Source organism: Pan troglodytes, chromosome 4, assembly GCF_028858775.2.
Source record: "Pan troglodytes isolate AG18354 chromosome 4, NHGRI_mPanTro3-v2.0_pri, whole genome shotgun sequence".
Classification (NCBI taxonomy): Eukaryota; Metazoa; Chordata; class Mammalia; order Primates; family Hominidae; genus Pan; species Pan troglodytes.
In genome coordinates this window covers 113726380-113744085 of record NC_072402.2, presented here as the reverse complement: position 1 = coordinate 113744085, position 17706 = coordinate 113726380, and the positions used below count along the sequence as shown (strand labels likewise).

The window sequence follows — 17706 nt, the reverse complement described above, 5'->3', positions numbered from 1 at the left end:
TAGTTGAGCAGGTCAAATCTTCTCTCTGAACTTATTTATAAAAGGAGGTAACATTTCTCTAAAAATGGGGGTATGTGTTGGGGGAAGTGAAGGAAAACATCAACCTTGTGAAGAAATAAATAATACTTCATTTCTAGTGCTACTACTAGTACTTTCATCCTGCCGCCCTCTCACAGGAGTTCATAAATACTGAGGCCACCCTCTAGTGCTAAGTGATCAGAAAGGCCTCCTGCTCACTATTGACAAGTCAAAGGAACACTTTCTGGAAGAAACCATAGGTATTCTCTGTTACAGGGCATTCTCAGGACAATCTCCTAAATGAACCCTGAGAGCCCTGGCATCACTAAGGATTGTCCCTACCCAAAGGAAATGATGGGACTAACCGCCTGTGTTGATCTCAAGTAAGACATGCTAACACTAAAGAACTATTTTCAAAGACAAGGTGATCATTTCACAGAGAATAGAAAACCCAAAACTCTCACAAACCCCATGCTTAGAGCCCCTTTAATCCTCTGATGTGTATCTGTGAATCCTGAGAGTCTAGGACTCATCACATCATCAAAATAGTCCACTTTCAGTAGAAGCCTGAGAGCAGAGAAGGTGACAGCCTCATCTCATTGCTTGGCATTGTTTGTGAGAGAAAGCAAAGAAAGTGAGGAAGCCTTTATATCGTGCTATTTCTTTTCCATGGCAATCAAAATAATTAAAGCGCAGTTCAGCTGAGGACAGGCAAGTGTTCACATACACACTATTCCCACAGACATATACTCTATTTTAAATACACACACACAGCCTTTTTTTCACGAAACAAACTTTTTAGCAAACAAAATAAGTTATAATATACTTTTAAGAATATAGCTTGAGTAGAAAGAGTTTCTATTAAAAAGCCTGCAACTTATTATTTTGAAAATCTTGATCCAAGGATCTACATTTTTAAAATAGAGTAGATAATATCTACCTGTATTTTTCATTCTGTGCCTCTAAATTCCATTTAGAATTTTGAAGTCATGTTGTACCACCCAAATCAAGATAATTTTATTCATCTAGTTAGATTTTCTTCAATGAAAAAATTACAGGTGATCTTAATTTATGATGAAGTTATGTCCCCATAAGCCTAGAGTAAGTTGAAAATGCATTTAATGCACCAAACATCATAGCTTAGCATAGTCTACCTCAAATGTTCTGAGAACACTGACATTAGCCTCCAGTTGGGCAACATCATCTTACACAAAGCCTATTTTATAATAAAATGTTGAAAATCTCATGTAATTAATGGAATACTACACTGAAAGTGAAAAAAATAGAATAGCTCTGTAGGTACTCAAAGTATGGTTACTATTGAATTTGTATCACTTTTGCACCACTGGAAAGTATAAAAATAGTAACTCAAACCACGGTAAGTCGGGGATTTCCTGTAGTAAAAGGAGGTGGTAATATGTACCTAGCAGAGAGTTGTTATTTCACTTCTACTAGAGTGTAACAATTAAGAATACATAGCTACAGGCCAGGTGTGGGGGCTCACACCTGGAATCCCAGCACTTTGGCAGGCTGAGGCAGGTGGATCACTTGAGCCCAGGAGCTCAAGACCAGCCCAGGCAACATGGTGAAACCCCATCTCAACTAAAAATACAAAAAATTGTCCAGGCATGGTGGTGCACACCTGTAGTCCCAGCTACTCAGGAGGCTGAGGTGGGAGAATCACCTGAGCCCAGGAAGTCGAGGCTGCGGTGAGCGGAGATGGCAGCACTGCACTCCAGCCTGCATTGACAGAGTGACACCCTGTTTCAAAAAAACAAAAACAAAAACCACCGCAACAAAAAACTCAGAATACACAGCTATGTATCAGGAATTATATGCTACCTTCCAAGGTCCCCAGTGGATGCCTGAAATCGTGGATAGTATCCTACTCTATATACACTATGGTTTTTCCTGTACCTATGTACTTAAGATAAAGTTAATTTATAAATTAGGCACAGTAAGAAATTAACAACAGTAACTAACAATAAAATAGAACAATTATAACAATATATTGTAATTAAAAATATGCAAATATGGTATCTTTCTCTTTCAAAATATCTTATTGTACTGTACTCACCCTTCTTATGATGATGTAAAATGGTCAAATGGCTACGTGATGGGATGAAGTGAGGGCAATAACACAGGTATTGTGACGTAGATGGAAAATTCCAGAAATAAACAACTCTTAAGTTTCAAACTGTGCACTGTTCTGAGTGGTGCGATGAAATCTCTTGCCCTCCTGCTTCGGCCCACTGGATGGCAATGAGTCACCACGTAGTCACCTTGGTGATTAGAGCAACTGTTGCAGTATTGCAGTGCTTGTGTTCAAGTGACCCTTATTGTACTTAATAGTGGCCCCAAAACACAGGGTAGTGATGTAATATTTTTGAACTATAGTTGACCCTGAGTAACTGAAACTGTGGAAAATGAAACTGCAGCTAAGGGAAGACTACTTTACTATACTTCTAGACGTGTACTGTTCATCACTGATTATACAAAATGGTAAAATATTACTAGCTATAACTGTAACATGGTCTAAGTCAAGTTGTTAGCATAATAATTTCAAGTTACATGATTCACCCATGTATATGTAAAAGTCTTCCCAAAAGTCTTAGTGAAATTGTAAGATTTAATATTTTTGGAAGTATAAACACTACAGATTTTTATATAAAAGTTTCAAACAAGTTTTATTTAAAAGTGTAATGACTTACATTTATTTTTCATTTATATAGCTTTGTTAATTTAGAGTAACACATTTTAAAATTTTTAGTTTTTAGTCCCTCTAGTTGAAGATGGGAAGTGTTGACTGAAACAAGAAATTAAGTCTTTTCGGACAACTTGAATTTCCAACTTGGGCATAATTATTAAAATGCTTAGTAGATAACTTCAGGATTGTGGCTGTGGCCATTACCAAATTTGAAAGAAAAAAGTGACTTGAAATGAAAGTGCATTGCAGTTCCAGTAACAAACAGATAAAGATAAACTTTATTTATCTTAAGTTTAATTTATTCAGAAACTTACAGAAAAGGTGGAGTTACTATAAAAATATTTTTTTCCTGAATCAATAGGTTACTGCTTCACTCCTTGATGTATATTTCTTACAACCAAAATATTTTCTACATAAATACAACAAGCCATCAAAGTTGAGAAATTAACAATGATAGCATCTAACTTTCAGACTCCATCCAAGTTTTGCCAATTGTACCAGTAATGTTAGTCTTTTATGGCGAAAGGAACCAGTTCAGGACCACACACTACATTCAGTTGTCATGTCTCTAAGCTCCTTCAGTCTAGAACAGATCCTCTGTCTTTCCTTGACTTTCATGACCTTGAGATTTGGATATTATTTTTGTGACATGTCCCTCAATTTGTTTTTTCTTCATTATTAGATTCATGTTATGCAGCTTTGTTAGAAGTATAACAAGAGTAACAATGTAGTTTGTCATTTCATCTTATTAAATGGAATAAAATTTCTATTTATTCCACTGCGATGGAATATCATTGGAATTCATCACTTAATTAAGGTGACATCTGCCAGGCTTTTCCACTGTAAATTACTCATTTTGCCTTCATTATTCAACTGTACTTTGTGGGAAAGTACTTTGAAATTATGTAAATACCCTTCCTCATCAAAATTTTAATTGTTATTTAGCTCATGATTTCTTATTTTATTCCCTTATTGCCTTTATTATTATGATTCTCAAATTTTCCCACATTTGGCCAGTGGGGTTCTCTTCAAGCTGGCTTTTGTGCCCATTTGGTATGTCCCAATTTTTTTTTAGTACTTCCTTGCTTTTTGCTTCAAAAGATGTTCCACTTTTAATTGCCCCTTTCCTTTCCTGTCCTGGCCCTGAAATCAGCCATTTCTTCAAGGAACTTTGAGTTCTTTAGTGGAGAATGACATCTAGAAGCCAAGATATGGGCAATAGCTGTGCTCATTATTAGGGTTGTCTTAGTTTGAGCTGCCATAACAATATACCATAGACTGGGTGGTTTAAGCAGTAGACATTTATTTCTCACAGTTCTGGAGGCTGGAAGGTCCAGTATCAAGGTGCCGACAGCTTCAGTTCCTGGTGAGAGCACTCCTCCTGGCTTGTAGGCAGCCGCCTCCTCTCTCTGTGTTCACATGCCATTTTTGGTGCATGCACACGGAGGGTGAGAGAATGCTCTGGTGTCTCTTCCTCTTCTTGTAAGGGCACTTATCACATCATGTGGTCTCCAACCTTAAGACGTCATCTAAACCTAAATACCTCCCAAAGTCCTCACCTCCAAATACCATTACCCTGGGGGTTAGAGCTTCAACATATGAATTGTTGGGGGATACATTCAGTCCATAACTAGGTGTTGCTGCTGCTACTGTCTCTCAGGAGGGACGCCAGAGTCTAAATCCATTAGGTTGGTGCAAAAGTAATTGCAGGTTTTGCCATTACTTTTACTCTTTCTCTATCTCTATATAAATAGAGATAGAGATGATGTAGATATAGCTATATTAGGTTGGTGCAAAAGTAATTCTGGTTTTTGCCACTAAAAGTAATGGCAAAAAAATATATCTGTATCTATGTATATACAGATAAAGAGCAAAATATATCTACACATATTACAGCTATTTATTACATACTTTACAGATACTTATAAATCTATCTATATATTGAAAACCATGAGTCCATACAAATACTTCCAATTCCATACCAGAACAGTTCATTCTTGTTCCCTTCATTTGAGTATCTGTAACTCCCTTCTCCAACAGTGAGAAGCCTGGATCCTATTATGGATATATTTTCTTGTTTGACCCATAACCCTGTGGTAACCCACCTCCTATATCTGCCTCTGTCCTTCCCCATATGGATTCCCTTCTTACCCTCCCCAGGCTCTGATACCTCATACTAGGCCACCTTCCAACATATGGGCATCCTTCTTACCCCACAAAGACTTCAACTGCCCATTTTGTGTTACACAACCCCCATTAGATGCTCTTCTCACCCTATCTGGGCTCTAAGTCACCGTGTCATAACTCCCTTCGCCACCGTGTGGTAACCTTATTCACTCTGTCTGGGTTCTGATATCCCACTGTGATCTCCCCTCCTCTGTGTGGATTCTTTCTTCACCCCATTCAAACTCTTAAGCCCACTTCAGGTCGTGGGCCACCATGGCTCCCCCTCAATTCCCACTGGTTCAGATGCCACCTTGCTCTATTTCACCTCTAGGACTGACTTATTTATGAAGGGAAGGGAAGAGGAAGAGTCCAAATAACTCCTAAATATATTTGTTGTACAGATTACCTTTGCTAAATCTTGTTGAATTAGAAGAATGAGCCAAAGGCAACATATGTATGGTTTCAAATGCTGCTAACTGTGCTAAATCATTCTTTGTGTGGGGGAGGCAGTTATATTTACTTGTAAGCATCCCTTAAGGCTTTGCTTTGAACATGGTAATCCTGCTAGAGTTTGGATGAGAAAAAGATAGCTTTTATTGGAGCAAAGAATGGATTAAACAGGAAAAGTAACTAAGACGAGCTACCTTTTAAATCTCATCTCACTTTGCTTCTTCATGCCTTCCCCAGAATAAATTGCTATACAGATTGGTCCCAGGGATCTAAATTACAAAAGATGCTGAACATCACACTAAGGCATCTGTTCTTTCACTTAAAATCAACAATGGCAAGTCACTGAATGGGGTTGGGCAAAAAAAAAGCATAAGATTGTGAGAAAAAATTTAATTTTGAATTATGAAATTGGAAAAAATCATGACTATATTGTATATTTTGTTAATTATTTTCAAGATGAAAGGTATACAATAAATGGACTGGGTCAGGGAAATCATTTTATAGTTGGGGTGCTAACAGATAAGCTGTTTTTATTGGTTAATAAAGTATTTATGCCACACAGAAAATCAGCCTCAGTACCACTCCCTGACTTGTTACTGCATTATTGCTATCACAGAAACCAATCAACAATTACTTGTTTTTATAATTTGTATAAGGTAAAGCATAATAAAATGCAGTGCTTAAGTAGCCAGCTTCATCCAAGTAAGTAAAAATGGTATATCATCCATTTTTTCCCCATATTTAGAGGAAAGACTATTAATTAAATATTTGGGAATTTGATTTTGGAGAAACGCCTTCAGCACTATTTAATTACTACAGAAGGTAAGATGTAATAGGATTCAGTTTAACTTTTAACAGTCTGGAGAGACCAGCCTACATGCTCTTTTGGCAAGATCAGTAGTTCTTGGCATCACCCAATACCAGGCATCAGAGCCTTCTTGACAATGAGTGTCAGCCTCAAAGCACGCTTGGTGGACTGAGAGCATGGTTGAGTAGGAAGATCAAGGAGCGAGGATAAGAACAACCAGGCAGAAGGAAGGCAGAGATTACTGGAAAGAGGAGAAAGGAGAAAAGGGGAGAAGGGAAGAGGCAGCTTGATAGAGAAAGAACGGGAGTGGAAACAGAGGAGAGAGCTATGTATGGTTTGAATGTGTCCCTCCAAGGTCATGTGTTGGAAACTTAATCCTCAATGCAATGTTGAGAGGTGGGACTTTTAAGAGGTGATTAGGTCATGAAGGTTCTGCCTTCATGAATAGATTAGTGCTGTTATCATGGGAGTTGGCTAGTTGTCTTGGGAGAGGGTTCTTGATAAAAAGGATGAGTTCAGTCCTCTTCCCTCTTCTTTCTCTTGCCCTCTTGCCTTGTACCATGGGATGACACAGCAGGAAGGCCCTAGTGAGATGCAGGCCCCTCGACCTTGGAATCTCCAGCCTTCAGAATGGTAAGAAACTCATCTCTGTTCTTCATAAATTACCCAGTCTAAGGTATTCTATGACAGCAGCACAAAATGGACTAAGACACAGAAGAAGAAGAGGAAGAGAAAAGCAGTTGAGAGGACAAGTGAAGACAAAGTTATTGAAAGATGAGATTCATTATCAGAGGAAATATGGGAAATATAGAATGAGTGTTTAAGAAAAAAAAACAGGAAGGTATCTCAGCTACAACACTTTGTAGGCATGCAGATATTTTATTGCTGAAAATTTACATTTCTACATTTGAAGAAAAAATTCTCTGACCTATGACCTGTGGCCAAGTCTGAGTAGCCTGTGCTTTCGTTTGTCCACGTGGTGAAGTCCCACAGCCTCCCCCGACACTCAGGGAGAATCCTCTTGTGAATCAAATACAAAAGCAAACGTTTGTTTTGTATTTTCATTTATGGCTGCCTTAACTTATACAAGAAATAGGCAAAAAGTCTTAATCACATTGCTTTGAGCGTATGTAACATCTTTAAAGACTGTTAATTGATGTCATACTCCTTAATCTTTAAAAATATCACCCTGAGGAGATTTGTAGTTTTACCCCCATTCTACAAAAATAAAAATAAAAGATTAAATCATATACACAAAGTCTAGAAGAGGAATGATTAGCTTTAGTTGTCTTGTTTTAATCAAGCATGAGAAAACTAAGCTAATTCCATACATTGGGACTGATGAAAATGTGTAAAGTAAGTTGGTCCACATTACAAGTAGGTTCAATTTGGCCAAAAGACACTATGTTTCAAACTTAATCCCCTGAGTGAAAAACTGTAAGGATTATGCTCCAGTTAGCCTTTTAGTTCTGTTTCTTTTATTTCAAGATTCCTTTTGCCCTAAATAGTAGCCTATACTTGCTATTGTCTTTTGACATCATTGTTTTCACTCGTACGCTTAGGCTGAAAGGGTGTCCATCCCACTGGTGAATACACAATCAAGAGCTTCAGAGCAGAGCCTTCATCTCCACTATGGCCTCCACCACAGCAAGCCTAAGTGCACTTCCATGGATCCTACAATCATTTGTCTTTTTGTGACACCATAAAGTTTAGTAACCAGCAACATGTGGTTCAATGCAGGATGTACTGTGGGAGAGAGAAATGGGCAGGAGAAGACACACTTCTTGCCTTTAGGGCTCGTTAAATTGTCTCCTCTGTCTTTTTCAACTTGCTTTTCTTTGGCTCCACTGTCTTCTAGTGAATATACTTTTTGAGTTTCTGTCTTTTTATATTGTCATGTTATCTTCTCATTAGTCTTTTCAATCTTCAATGTTGAACTAAATAAACCCTAGGGCCTGGAAAAACTGTTATTTCCCTCAGCAAAGAATGTGCTCCTCATTAATGCCATTGATTTTTATATTCCACTGGCCTTCACAACAAAATAAGCAAGACTATCTTAGGTGAATTTGTTTTTACGTGACATTTAAAGTAAATTCTGTGGGATTATAACCCAACATGAAGTGACATCTTTCCCAGAAATACAGCAGCATTGGCAAAATTGTCAGCAATCACCCAACCTCAGGGCCAAACATGACAGTATGAGAAGAATGGCACTCTGAGTAATAAATGTGACTGAAATACAAATAAAATGTATGGTTTTCCAGACTCACAAAGTATTGGAAGACAAAACTGTGAACAAACTACATTATAATATGCAAGAGGAGTGCTGAAAGATAGCCACAAGCTATGTGTTTCTCCTTAGCCATGCAGCCATCCTGGCACTTAGCTTCTTGTTTTTCAGATTTTCATTCTTTATTGTCTGTAAGTTGGCATGAACTCTGATCCTCTGGTGTTCCTCCAACATGTTACTGAAAAACTGCTGCAGCTGGAAGGACAGAGAGACAGATGATCAGTGCAATCCAACTTCCCATTTGGACAAAATAAATGTCTAAATGCTAAGTAGCAACATGAGTTTGTAAATTGGTGATGATGGGTGGAATGAGTAGAAATGTATAGTCCTAGGTTGTGTGTCCCTGGGGAGACTGTGACTGAGACAATGTGATGAACACCACACCTACCCCAAAGAAGCAGATGTAGACAGGAAGGTGCATGAAGCAGAAACTATGCCTTATTCCCAAAGCACATATTGAGTCTCAATGAATATTTACTGAACACATATAGAGTGTTCTCTAAGATTTGCAGACAGAGATACAGTGAACCCCCCCAATTTTTTAAAAATCTCAAAAGAAACTGCAACTTCCGAAGCTCAAAATTGGTACATAATATTTGCAGTTTTACAAATGTCATTCTTTATTTTAGAATACTTAGATAATGAATTTGTACATTGGCTGAATTACCTCATTGGGTCAGGTCAAGCATTCAGTTATCAGAACATTTGTTGCAATATTATGTATAAGTCAGACTCCAAGTGAATAATAAGTTATATTCCAAAATATAAATAAGTTATAAGTTTTTTCAATTTTCATTTTACCGAGTCTCTTTTTGTATCAGTGGATTAGAACTCCGAACGCTTATAGCCATAAGATGAAAATGCCCATTCCAGCTCACAACAGCTCACTTCAACCCTAATATACTCGAAATTGCACAGTAATAGTGCTATCAAGCCTAATTACAATGTAAAAGAAATGTTTTAGGGACAAGTAAGTTAAAGAGCCAGGAACAATCCTCCCCCACTCTTTCCTTCCCTTCTCACACCTGCCGGGAGGTGGTAACCAACAGCCCACAACTCCACATCACGGATAGTGTGCCCAGGATTGGGCTCCTGTAGTGGTGGGAGGGGAGTGGTGGTGGTGTTTGGGATTGTAGGTGGGCTTCACGTGTGCTTGAGAGTATGTCTAGGAGGGGGAATATAAAAACCAGAGCCAGAGATGCAGAAGGTGTTTGAAAATTGTGCCTTTGGAGAGGGACGAGGGAGACAAATGACTTCATTTTCACTTTCTTTTTTATTATTTATTTTAGATACTATCCTGTGAACTGATGCAGCATAGCAGGACCGCTGGACCTTAAGATGTTGTTGACAAGGATAGTCATCTTAGCTAATTCATATATTTTTTTAAATTGCAATAATTTACTGCTAAATCCATTTTTACAATTTCGAAAAGCTGTGAGTGACTAGAGTTTTGAAACTTTAAAGATTGCTAAATTTATACGAACCTCATTTATTCATTCATTAACAACAAAACTTCACTAGATTCAGTAGAGGCAAAGATTGAACTAACGAATTTTAGAAAACAGAAACACACACTGAGTCTTGATTCACGGAGCTTTTGTACCAGCATGTTCTGGGTGTAATGTGCTTTTCTTTTCCTTGTCCAGGGAATACCTGATAAATCAGATCCTGACAGCTCAGCCTTAGGCAGGCCAAAACTCAAAAAAAAATAATTTCTTCGGGAATTAGCAGTTCTCCTTCTCTCATGATAACAATGATATGACTGTCTACTTGTCCTTTTTTTTTTGCTTAGGATCATATTTCAGGCCTTTATGACCTACATATGTATTTGTTTATTTGCTTAGGGAGAGTTGATTTACCTTTATTTACAAAGGCTCTTCTTGTTCTTATTAACATAGTTTCAGGCCCTGGTGTTTAATTTTAATCAATTTTATCGGGATTTAATTTATGTACAATAAACTAGATCTACTTAAACTGTAAAAGTCAATGAATTTTGACCACTGTGTCCCCCTTTGAAACCATATACACGATCAAGTACATTTCTTCTACCCCAAAAAAGGGTCCTTGCAGTCCATCTCTCTCTGTCCCAGGCAACCACTGATCTGCCCTTTGTCACTATAGATCCATTTGCATTACCCAGAATGCGACTGGTTTCTTTTACTAAACATAATCACCTTGATATTCACCCATGTTGCTACACAAATTTTAAAAATTTCAGTATAGTATTCCATTATGTGGATATATTACTTTTCCTTATTCATTTACCTATGGGTGGGCATTTAGATGGTTTCCAGTTAACATTTCAAAAAACTGCCTGTTTTCTGATGTGCTTGTGCCATGTTACATTCCTCCCAGTAGGATAAAAGAGTTCCAGTTGCTCCATATCTTTGCCACCATTTGGTACCATAAATCTTTCTAATTTTACCTATGCTACTGGGTGTGTAGAGGTTGTATTTATATTGTATTCTTGTTTTACTTTGTGTGAATGTATCTTTTTGTAGACATTTGCTTTTGCCTGCTTTGTTTACTTTCTGGTTACAGCCCTTTTTCCTTCCAGAACTACCCCTTCCCCTTCCCAGTGCCAGTGACTTGGGTGGGGCTGTCTCCTAGTATGGCCACAGGACCCTGGTTAGACCAATTAGAGTATTCCATCTTCCCTGGACACAGTGATTGGTACATCTGACCCAAGTAGGACCAACCAGAGTGCTTTTTTTCGGGGCAGGAACTCTTGAAGCTGTAAGTATCCTTCCTTCTGCAACTGAGAGTGCTGAGGATTATATAAGTGGGGAGCTATGCTTCTCTCCACAAGGAAAAAGACTGCCTAATAAAAATTCAGCCTAGAGGAAAGAAAAGCCAGGAAATGGTAAGAACCTAGAATAGACAAAACTAAGATATTATCTCAGTCCTCAGGGAGCTCATTATAGCCTCATGGGGTAGACATATTTACCAGTGATTACACTATAATGTAGGAAGCACTGTGGTAAAAATATATTCATAGGATGACCTGAAAGCATAGGTGAGGAGAGGGTATAAATCAGTTCATTAAAAAGTTCCTAGAATAGGTAATAGGAGCAGGATCTTAAAGGATGATTAGGAATTATCCAGCCAGGAACAGGAATGAGGAGTGTTCTCCAGACAGAAGGTAGAGTGTTTCTGAAATCCAGAAAATGTGAAGCAATGCAATAATTCAAGAAAATTTGTAAGTGGTACAGTATAACTAGAGGAAATGTGTTTAGGGGTGTCTGTCTGTCTCTCTTGCTCTCTGACACTTAGTGGTGAGGTGAGCAAAAATGAAGCCAAACTAAGGCAGGGGCCAGATCATGAAGGGCCTCATGTGCTAATCATAAGATTTTAAAATTGCTTTGAAAAGCTATGAAAAGCTACTGAAGCTCTGGAACAGGGCAATGACTGGCAGTGATGGCAAAGGTGGGATGGAGGGAAGCCCGGTCTGGGACGGGAACCCTGGGCCAGAGTCCCCCTGCATTCAGGTGAGAGAGGATGAAGTGCCACCCTCCATGAACAGGTGATCTCTATTTCAGAGGAGGATACAATTAAAAACACTTCTTTCACAGTGATACAGCACCAATAGAAGCATAGAATGTAATAATTCAGATAAGCATATTATTTTTAATTTTAGCAAGTCCAAATTGCATAAAAAGTGGTTTCCAAATTATCATTGTATTTCATAATATTTAAAGTACTTACCTCCACAATCTGTAAATCTGTAGTTACGGTTCTCCCTATTGTATATATTAGATTAATCAATGATTGTGCTCCATACCTACAAGGCAATAAGATGTTAATCAAGGGTGGAAAGCATTTTGCAAAATAAAGCTATATTTTATATAGCAGATGAAGGTCAAGTGTATGGCCCCTATTAATTCCTATGTCCCAAATCTAAGTAAAAACATGTATGAACTAGTTTAGCTTCATCTTTTAATAGAGAATCCTATTAACAGTAAGGAAGTTAAATACTTATATGTGTTACACAAATCTATTATCTAAATCTAAAAAGCTCTTCTTAAAAACAATTGTCTTTTAAAATGAGGTAGTTGGAATACATGTCACATGTCTCAAATCAATACAATTTCTAAGGGAATAAATAAATATATAAATTATGCCCCTTAAAAAACAGTAGTTCATAGAGGATCCATTTCAGAACTGCTGACTAAAGCCCCCTGAACGTGTATTTAAAAATGTTGTATTTATGCGTGCTTTTTGGAGAGAAGATTAATATCTTCTGATGTTCTCTAAATGTTGGTGACCCTGAAGGCTGAGCACCATGGCTCTCCCTGGGCTTGTTTCAATAGGTGTGGTCATGGAAACTTCCCCTCTAGTTTAGTGTCCCTGAATATCTAGAAAAAAAAAAATCTTAAAATAGCTGTGAAGTATTGCTATGAAAAAACAGCAGACACTTACCTGCTCAAAGTGTGGCTGTAGTTAAAAAAGTAAATAAAAGACTTTGGGTGCATTAAAAAGGAAAGAAAAATTAAAATAGGGTTATTATAATGGACTGACCAAGAGACAGTTGAATAGTTAATATATACAATTGATTTACTTCAAAAATATGTACTTGAAATTAAAAATGATAAGAGTTAACTCTGGCATAATATACTAATAAAGGTGAGAGAAAATAGTGCTGCTGTTTTTCTAACTTCCTAGCTGTAACTTACACTGGGTCTACCTGAGCAACGTGAAGGACAATATAACTCTGCATATAATTGAGGCAAGCGAAACTGTTTCTATGAAGAAAGAAGAAACATTTCTTAGTTCTCTATTTTAATTGGCCAGCTAGGCAGCAAAAATCTATAAAATGACTCAAGAAATTTGAGTTCCAAAGAACCCAAATTCCAACCTTAAAAATAAAAATGGAAAACAGAGGAAACCTACCTATGGTGCTAAATGTGTGAATTTCTGCCAGACACAGGAGAAAGGTTACCCGAGGAGGCAGGGCTGGATTTGACATTACCTTAGGCAATTTATAAATTGTAAAAATGGAGAATAACAGATACTTAGAAGCATTGTTCTGGTGCATAAATGAGAAAATGTATATGGAAGCACCTATTAGATTACCTGGCAAACTTCATCCCTTCCTGCTCTTGTCAACTTCAACAGGGGTTATTTTTGAAACAGAGATGATTTATTATTCTTGTTGAGAGAGCAATCTCTTTCAAATATTACTCAACAAAATTGCATTACGAATAGTTTACCCCCACCGGTGTTCAAATACATTCTAATTAATATGAAGTCAAAAGCCAATACGAGTCAATATAGTAATCCTTTCTAAAAAGTTGATAACATCTAACGTTAGTGTGGGAACAGTGATTTGGGTACTCCAGTCTGGCTCACCTTTCTGCCTCTCCTTCTCACATTACCCCTCCCTTCATGTCCTCTGCCATGTCAGATTCCTTCTGGCAAGGATGCCCACGAGGCCAGCATGGGAACACCAAGGCATCTAGCCTGATCCATGCCATGGGAACAGGCCCCCCAGTGCTTGGACCCTCCACTTTGATAACTTCTCACTTTGCTTGTGCTCCTGTTTAGCCTTTTTGGCCGTGTTCTCCATCATGAAATACAACCAAGTAGAAGTGAAAACAATTCCAAGTTTTTAAGCTTAAGACTTTAGGCAATATAATAACATGTGGAGAAAAAAAATCAAGTGCTTAGTGAAGAGGGTAAGATTCATTTTGGACAGGTTGAGTTTAAAACTGATCATGCTCTGTATTCTATATTCAAATAAAAGTGGTTTTTCTGTATGCTATGAAGCCCATTTAACAGAGATGATAACGGCACAAATAATGCTTCTACCACATCCAGTGGAAAGTCACAAAAATACTATTGCTTCATCCCTATTCACATGCTTTCATAGGACCTATTCATAGCTATGTGTACCTACTGACTTTTCTGTAACTTGAAAGTAGCTTTATGACCAATGGAGTCTTTCTCATTGATTGGAATGAGTATTCAAGAGATCATCTCTGGCCCAATAATTAACTAAATTTTCCCACACCAACCAGTGTAATGCCCTGTACATGAGAGTGAGGGGCAAGACCAAGACCAAGCCAAAAGATGTTTTATTTAATCAAATATTCCAAAATGTATTTCCAGATTAGGCTTTCTAGGAAGAATTCTGGGCCTGGCTGAAAGGAGCAGCGGTTCCTGCACTGCTATTGGCGATGTACTCAACTCCAACATGTGCCTTGGTGTGGAGACGATGTCTGTGAGCTTGCCTGCATATCACCGTGAGACATATGCCCATGAATGCTCTGAGACAAGGGAGAGATGTACTCAAAACCACAGCACTGGTCACTTCATGCCCAGGGCCAAGCTGGACATGAGATGGTATTTGTTTGTTTTTGCATTTAGGCAAGCTGCCTCTGCCAGTCTGTCTCTCACCCTGTAGAAATGGAGCACAAGATCCCAGCAAGATACCACCTTATGGGAGGGGCGCAAAGCCCCTCTGCTGGTACTCATGATGATGATTCTGGCTCCCACAGCCAAGACCAAACTAGCAACCAAAAACTCTACACATTAAAAAGCAAAAACAAAAATAAAATGAAATCTTCTGGAATAAGAAGTAGATTATTCAAACATTTTCATAAAAAAGCAACTGACTATGGGCAGAGGGAAGGATGAAAGTATTCTGTATGATGCTACAGTGGTGAATATGCATCATTATACATTAATACATCAACACCCATAGAATGTGCAACACCAAGAGTGAACCCTGTTGTAAACTGGGGACTTTGGGTGATAATGATGTGCCTGTTTATATTCATCAATTATAGTACAGCTATGAGCCACATAACAATGTTTCAGCCAACAATGGACAATATGTATGAGGGAGGTCCTACAAGATTAAAAAGGAGCTACAAAATTCCTATCCCCTAGCAATGTCATAGTCATTGTAACATTGTAGCACAATGCCTTTTAGCACATTATCTTTTCTATGTTTAGATATGTTTAAATACACAAATACTTGTCGCTGTGTTACTACTGCTTCCAGTATTCAGTAGCATGCTGTACAGGTTTGTAACCTAGGAGCAATAGACTATACCATAGAGCCCAGGTGTGTAGTAGGCTCTACCATCTAGGTTTGTGTAAGTACAGTCTATGCTGTTCACACAATGACTAAATCACCAAAGGATGCATTTCTCAGAATGTATTTCTGTTGTTAATCAACTCGTTACTGTAAATGTGTGGCTCTGATGCAGGATGTTGATAGAGGGGGAGGTTGTGTCTGTGTGGGGAGAGGGATATATGGGAACTCTGTCTGCTTAATTTTGCTGTGAACTTAAAACTACCCTAAAAAATTAAGTTTATTAATTTCTTAAAAATCAACTGAAAAGTCACTTCATTTATTTAAACATTTTCTGGAATTGAGATAAATAAATCACGTCATAAGATGAGCTTTCTAAGTAAAACAAATTTAAAATATTTGAACAAATCTTGGCATCTCAAAATGTTTAAAAGATATAGCATATCTTTTTTTTTTTTTGAGACGGAGTTTTGTTCTTGTTGCCTACCCAGGCTGGAGGGCAATGGTGTGATCTCGGCTCACTGCAACCTGCACCTCCCGGGTTCAAGCGATTCTCCTGCCTCAGCTTCCTGAGTAGCTGGGATTACAGGCATGTGCCACCATGCCTGGCTACTTTTGTATTTTTAGTAGAGACGGGGTTTCTCCACGTTGGTCAGGCTGGTCACAAACTCCCGACCTCAGGTGATCTGCCTGCCTCAGCCTCCCAAAGTGCTGGGATTATTATAGGCGTGAGCCACCGGAAATGTAGATGAGGCATTAGTTAAGAACACATTAAAAGATTAAATATTTTCAGTAGTACTCTCATAAAATAAATAATTAAGAAGTATGCATTTTCTTACTTAGGAGAAAGTAAATAGAGAGCCGGGAATCAGAGCCAGGGGATACGGGTTCTAATTCAAGTTCTTTTGTTTACTAGGTATTGACTTTAAGTAATTTAACTTCTGAGTCTTGGTTATTAATTGGCAATTATTTTATGGGTGGCTGTGAAAACTGTAATTATTGCATATATAAACACGTTATTTTATTTTTTAAATTTTTGGTAGAAATAGAGTCTTTCTATATTGCCCAGGCTGGTCTCAAACTCCTGGGCTAAAGTGATCCTCCTGCCTTGGCCTCCCAAAGTGCTGGGATTACAGGCACGAGCCACCATGCCTAGACTAAACATGTTATTTTAAAGAACAACATTAATGTGTGTTTCATTCTAAACATGAGACTCTAATACTGCTGAGGGATGTTATAAATTTCATAAAAATAGAAACTGACAATATTGAGAAAAAGAAATAAAGTGAATGATATAGGGACTTGTAATAAAGCAGATACATCATATTATCTCAGTAAGATAATAATAATGAACATTAAACATTTATTATGTACCAATCACTTTAAATAGCACATTATTAAATTATCTTAAAGCCTATTCATTATTATCCTCACTTTATGAATGAGAAAGCTGAAGCTTAGGTTAAAAATCTTGTTTAAGGTTACATATTTAGCACTCTCCTCATCCTAAGATTGATCTGATTCTAGATTCTATTGCCTTAACTCTTTGACATACCATATCTCTAGTGGATACATGAAAAACTAAACACAATAAATAAAAGGACAAAGGACAGTAATGAAGAGACACTTTCCATAGTTCTTAGAGGAAGAAATCTCCACTTTGCTACACTGCTCTAGTTAAGCCTATCCCCATGCCCCGATTCTAGAATTGACCTCCAATAGTGTTAACACATTGTCATAATCAGGACAGCCTGTATGTGCTTCACATACGACACCAGTTAGAAACAATGAAGAGCACACAAAATAAAACTGCTTCACATGATATTCAAGGCCTGTTAACACCTGTTCTTCTCTCTGAGCCTCAACTTACCTTCCCACTCCTAACTCCTCTCCAGTGCTCTAAGCTCTTGCCAGTTACTGTGACTAGTCCCAAGTTGGCCTCCCAACTCTGCCTCCAGGCATTTCCTGGTGTTCTGTCCTCCAGGTAGAAGGAGGAGATTTGCAACTGTGCTTGTTCAAATCACATGCACATCCCTTTCTTCCCCTTAAATCCCCAAAAGCCCTTGCCATCTCTCCTCTACAGCATTTGTCAGATACCAAGTCCTAATCCTTTTACATCTCCAATAACAATTTGAACTGCACCTTGATGTAGAAGGACTAAAACTTTTTATTACTAGAAAGAATCTTAGAATTTATCAAATACATCTATTACTCTATAGAAGAAGAAA

The 17706-nt window shown here is 37.9% G+C and overlaps 1 protein-coding gene across 1 annotated transcript in view; it reads right to left on the bottom strand.

The window, feature by feature from the left end:
• Window positions 1–7008: 7008 nt before the first annotated feature.
• The window catches only part of LVRN (laeverin), a 65448-nt gene continuing 54750 nt past the window's right edge, over window positions 7009–17706 (bottom strand). The window contains exons 19-20 of the mRNA XM_001149181.8: window positions 12145–12220; window positions 7009–8634 (exon numbers count right to left, since the gene is read on the bottom strand). Coding sequence (XP_001149181.4) covers window positions 8494–8634; window positions 12145–12220 — 217 coding nt within the window. The 3' untranslated portion in view covers window positions 7009–8493. The remainder of the gene's footprint in view (window positions 8635–12144; window positions 12221–17706) is intronic.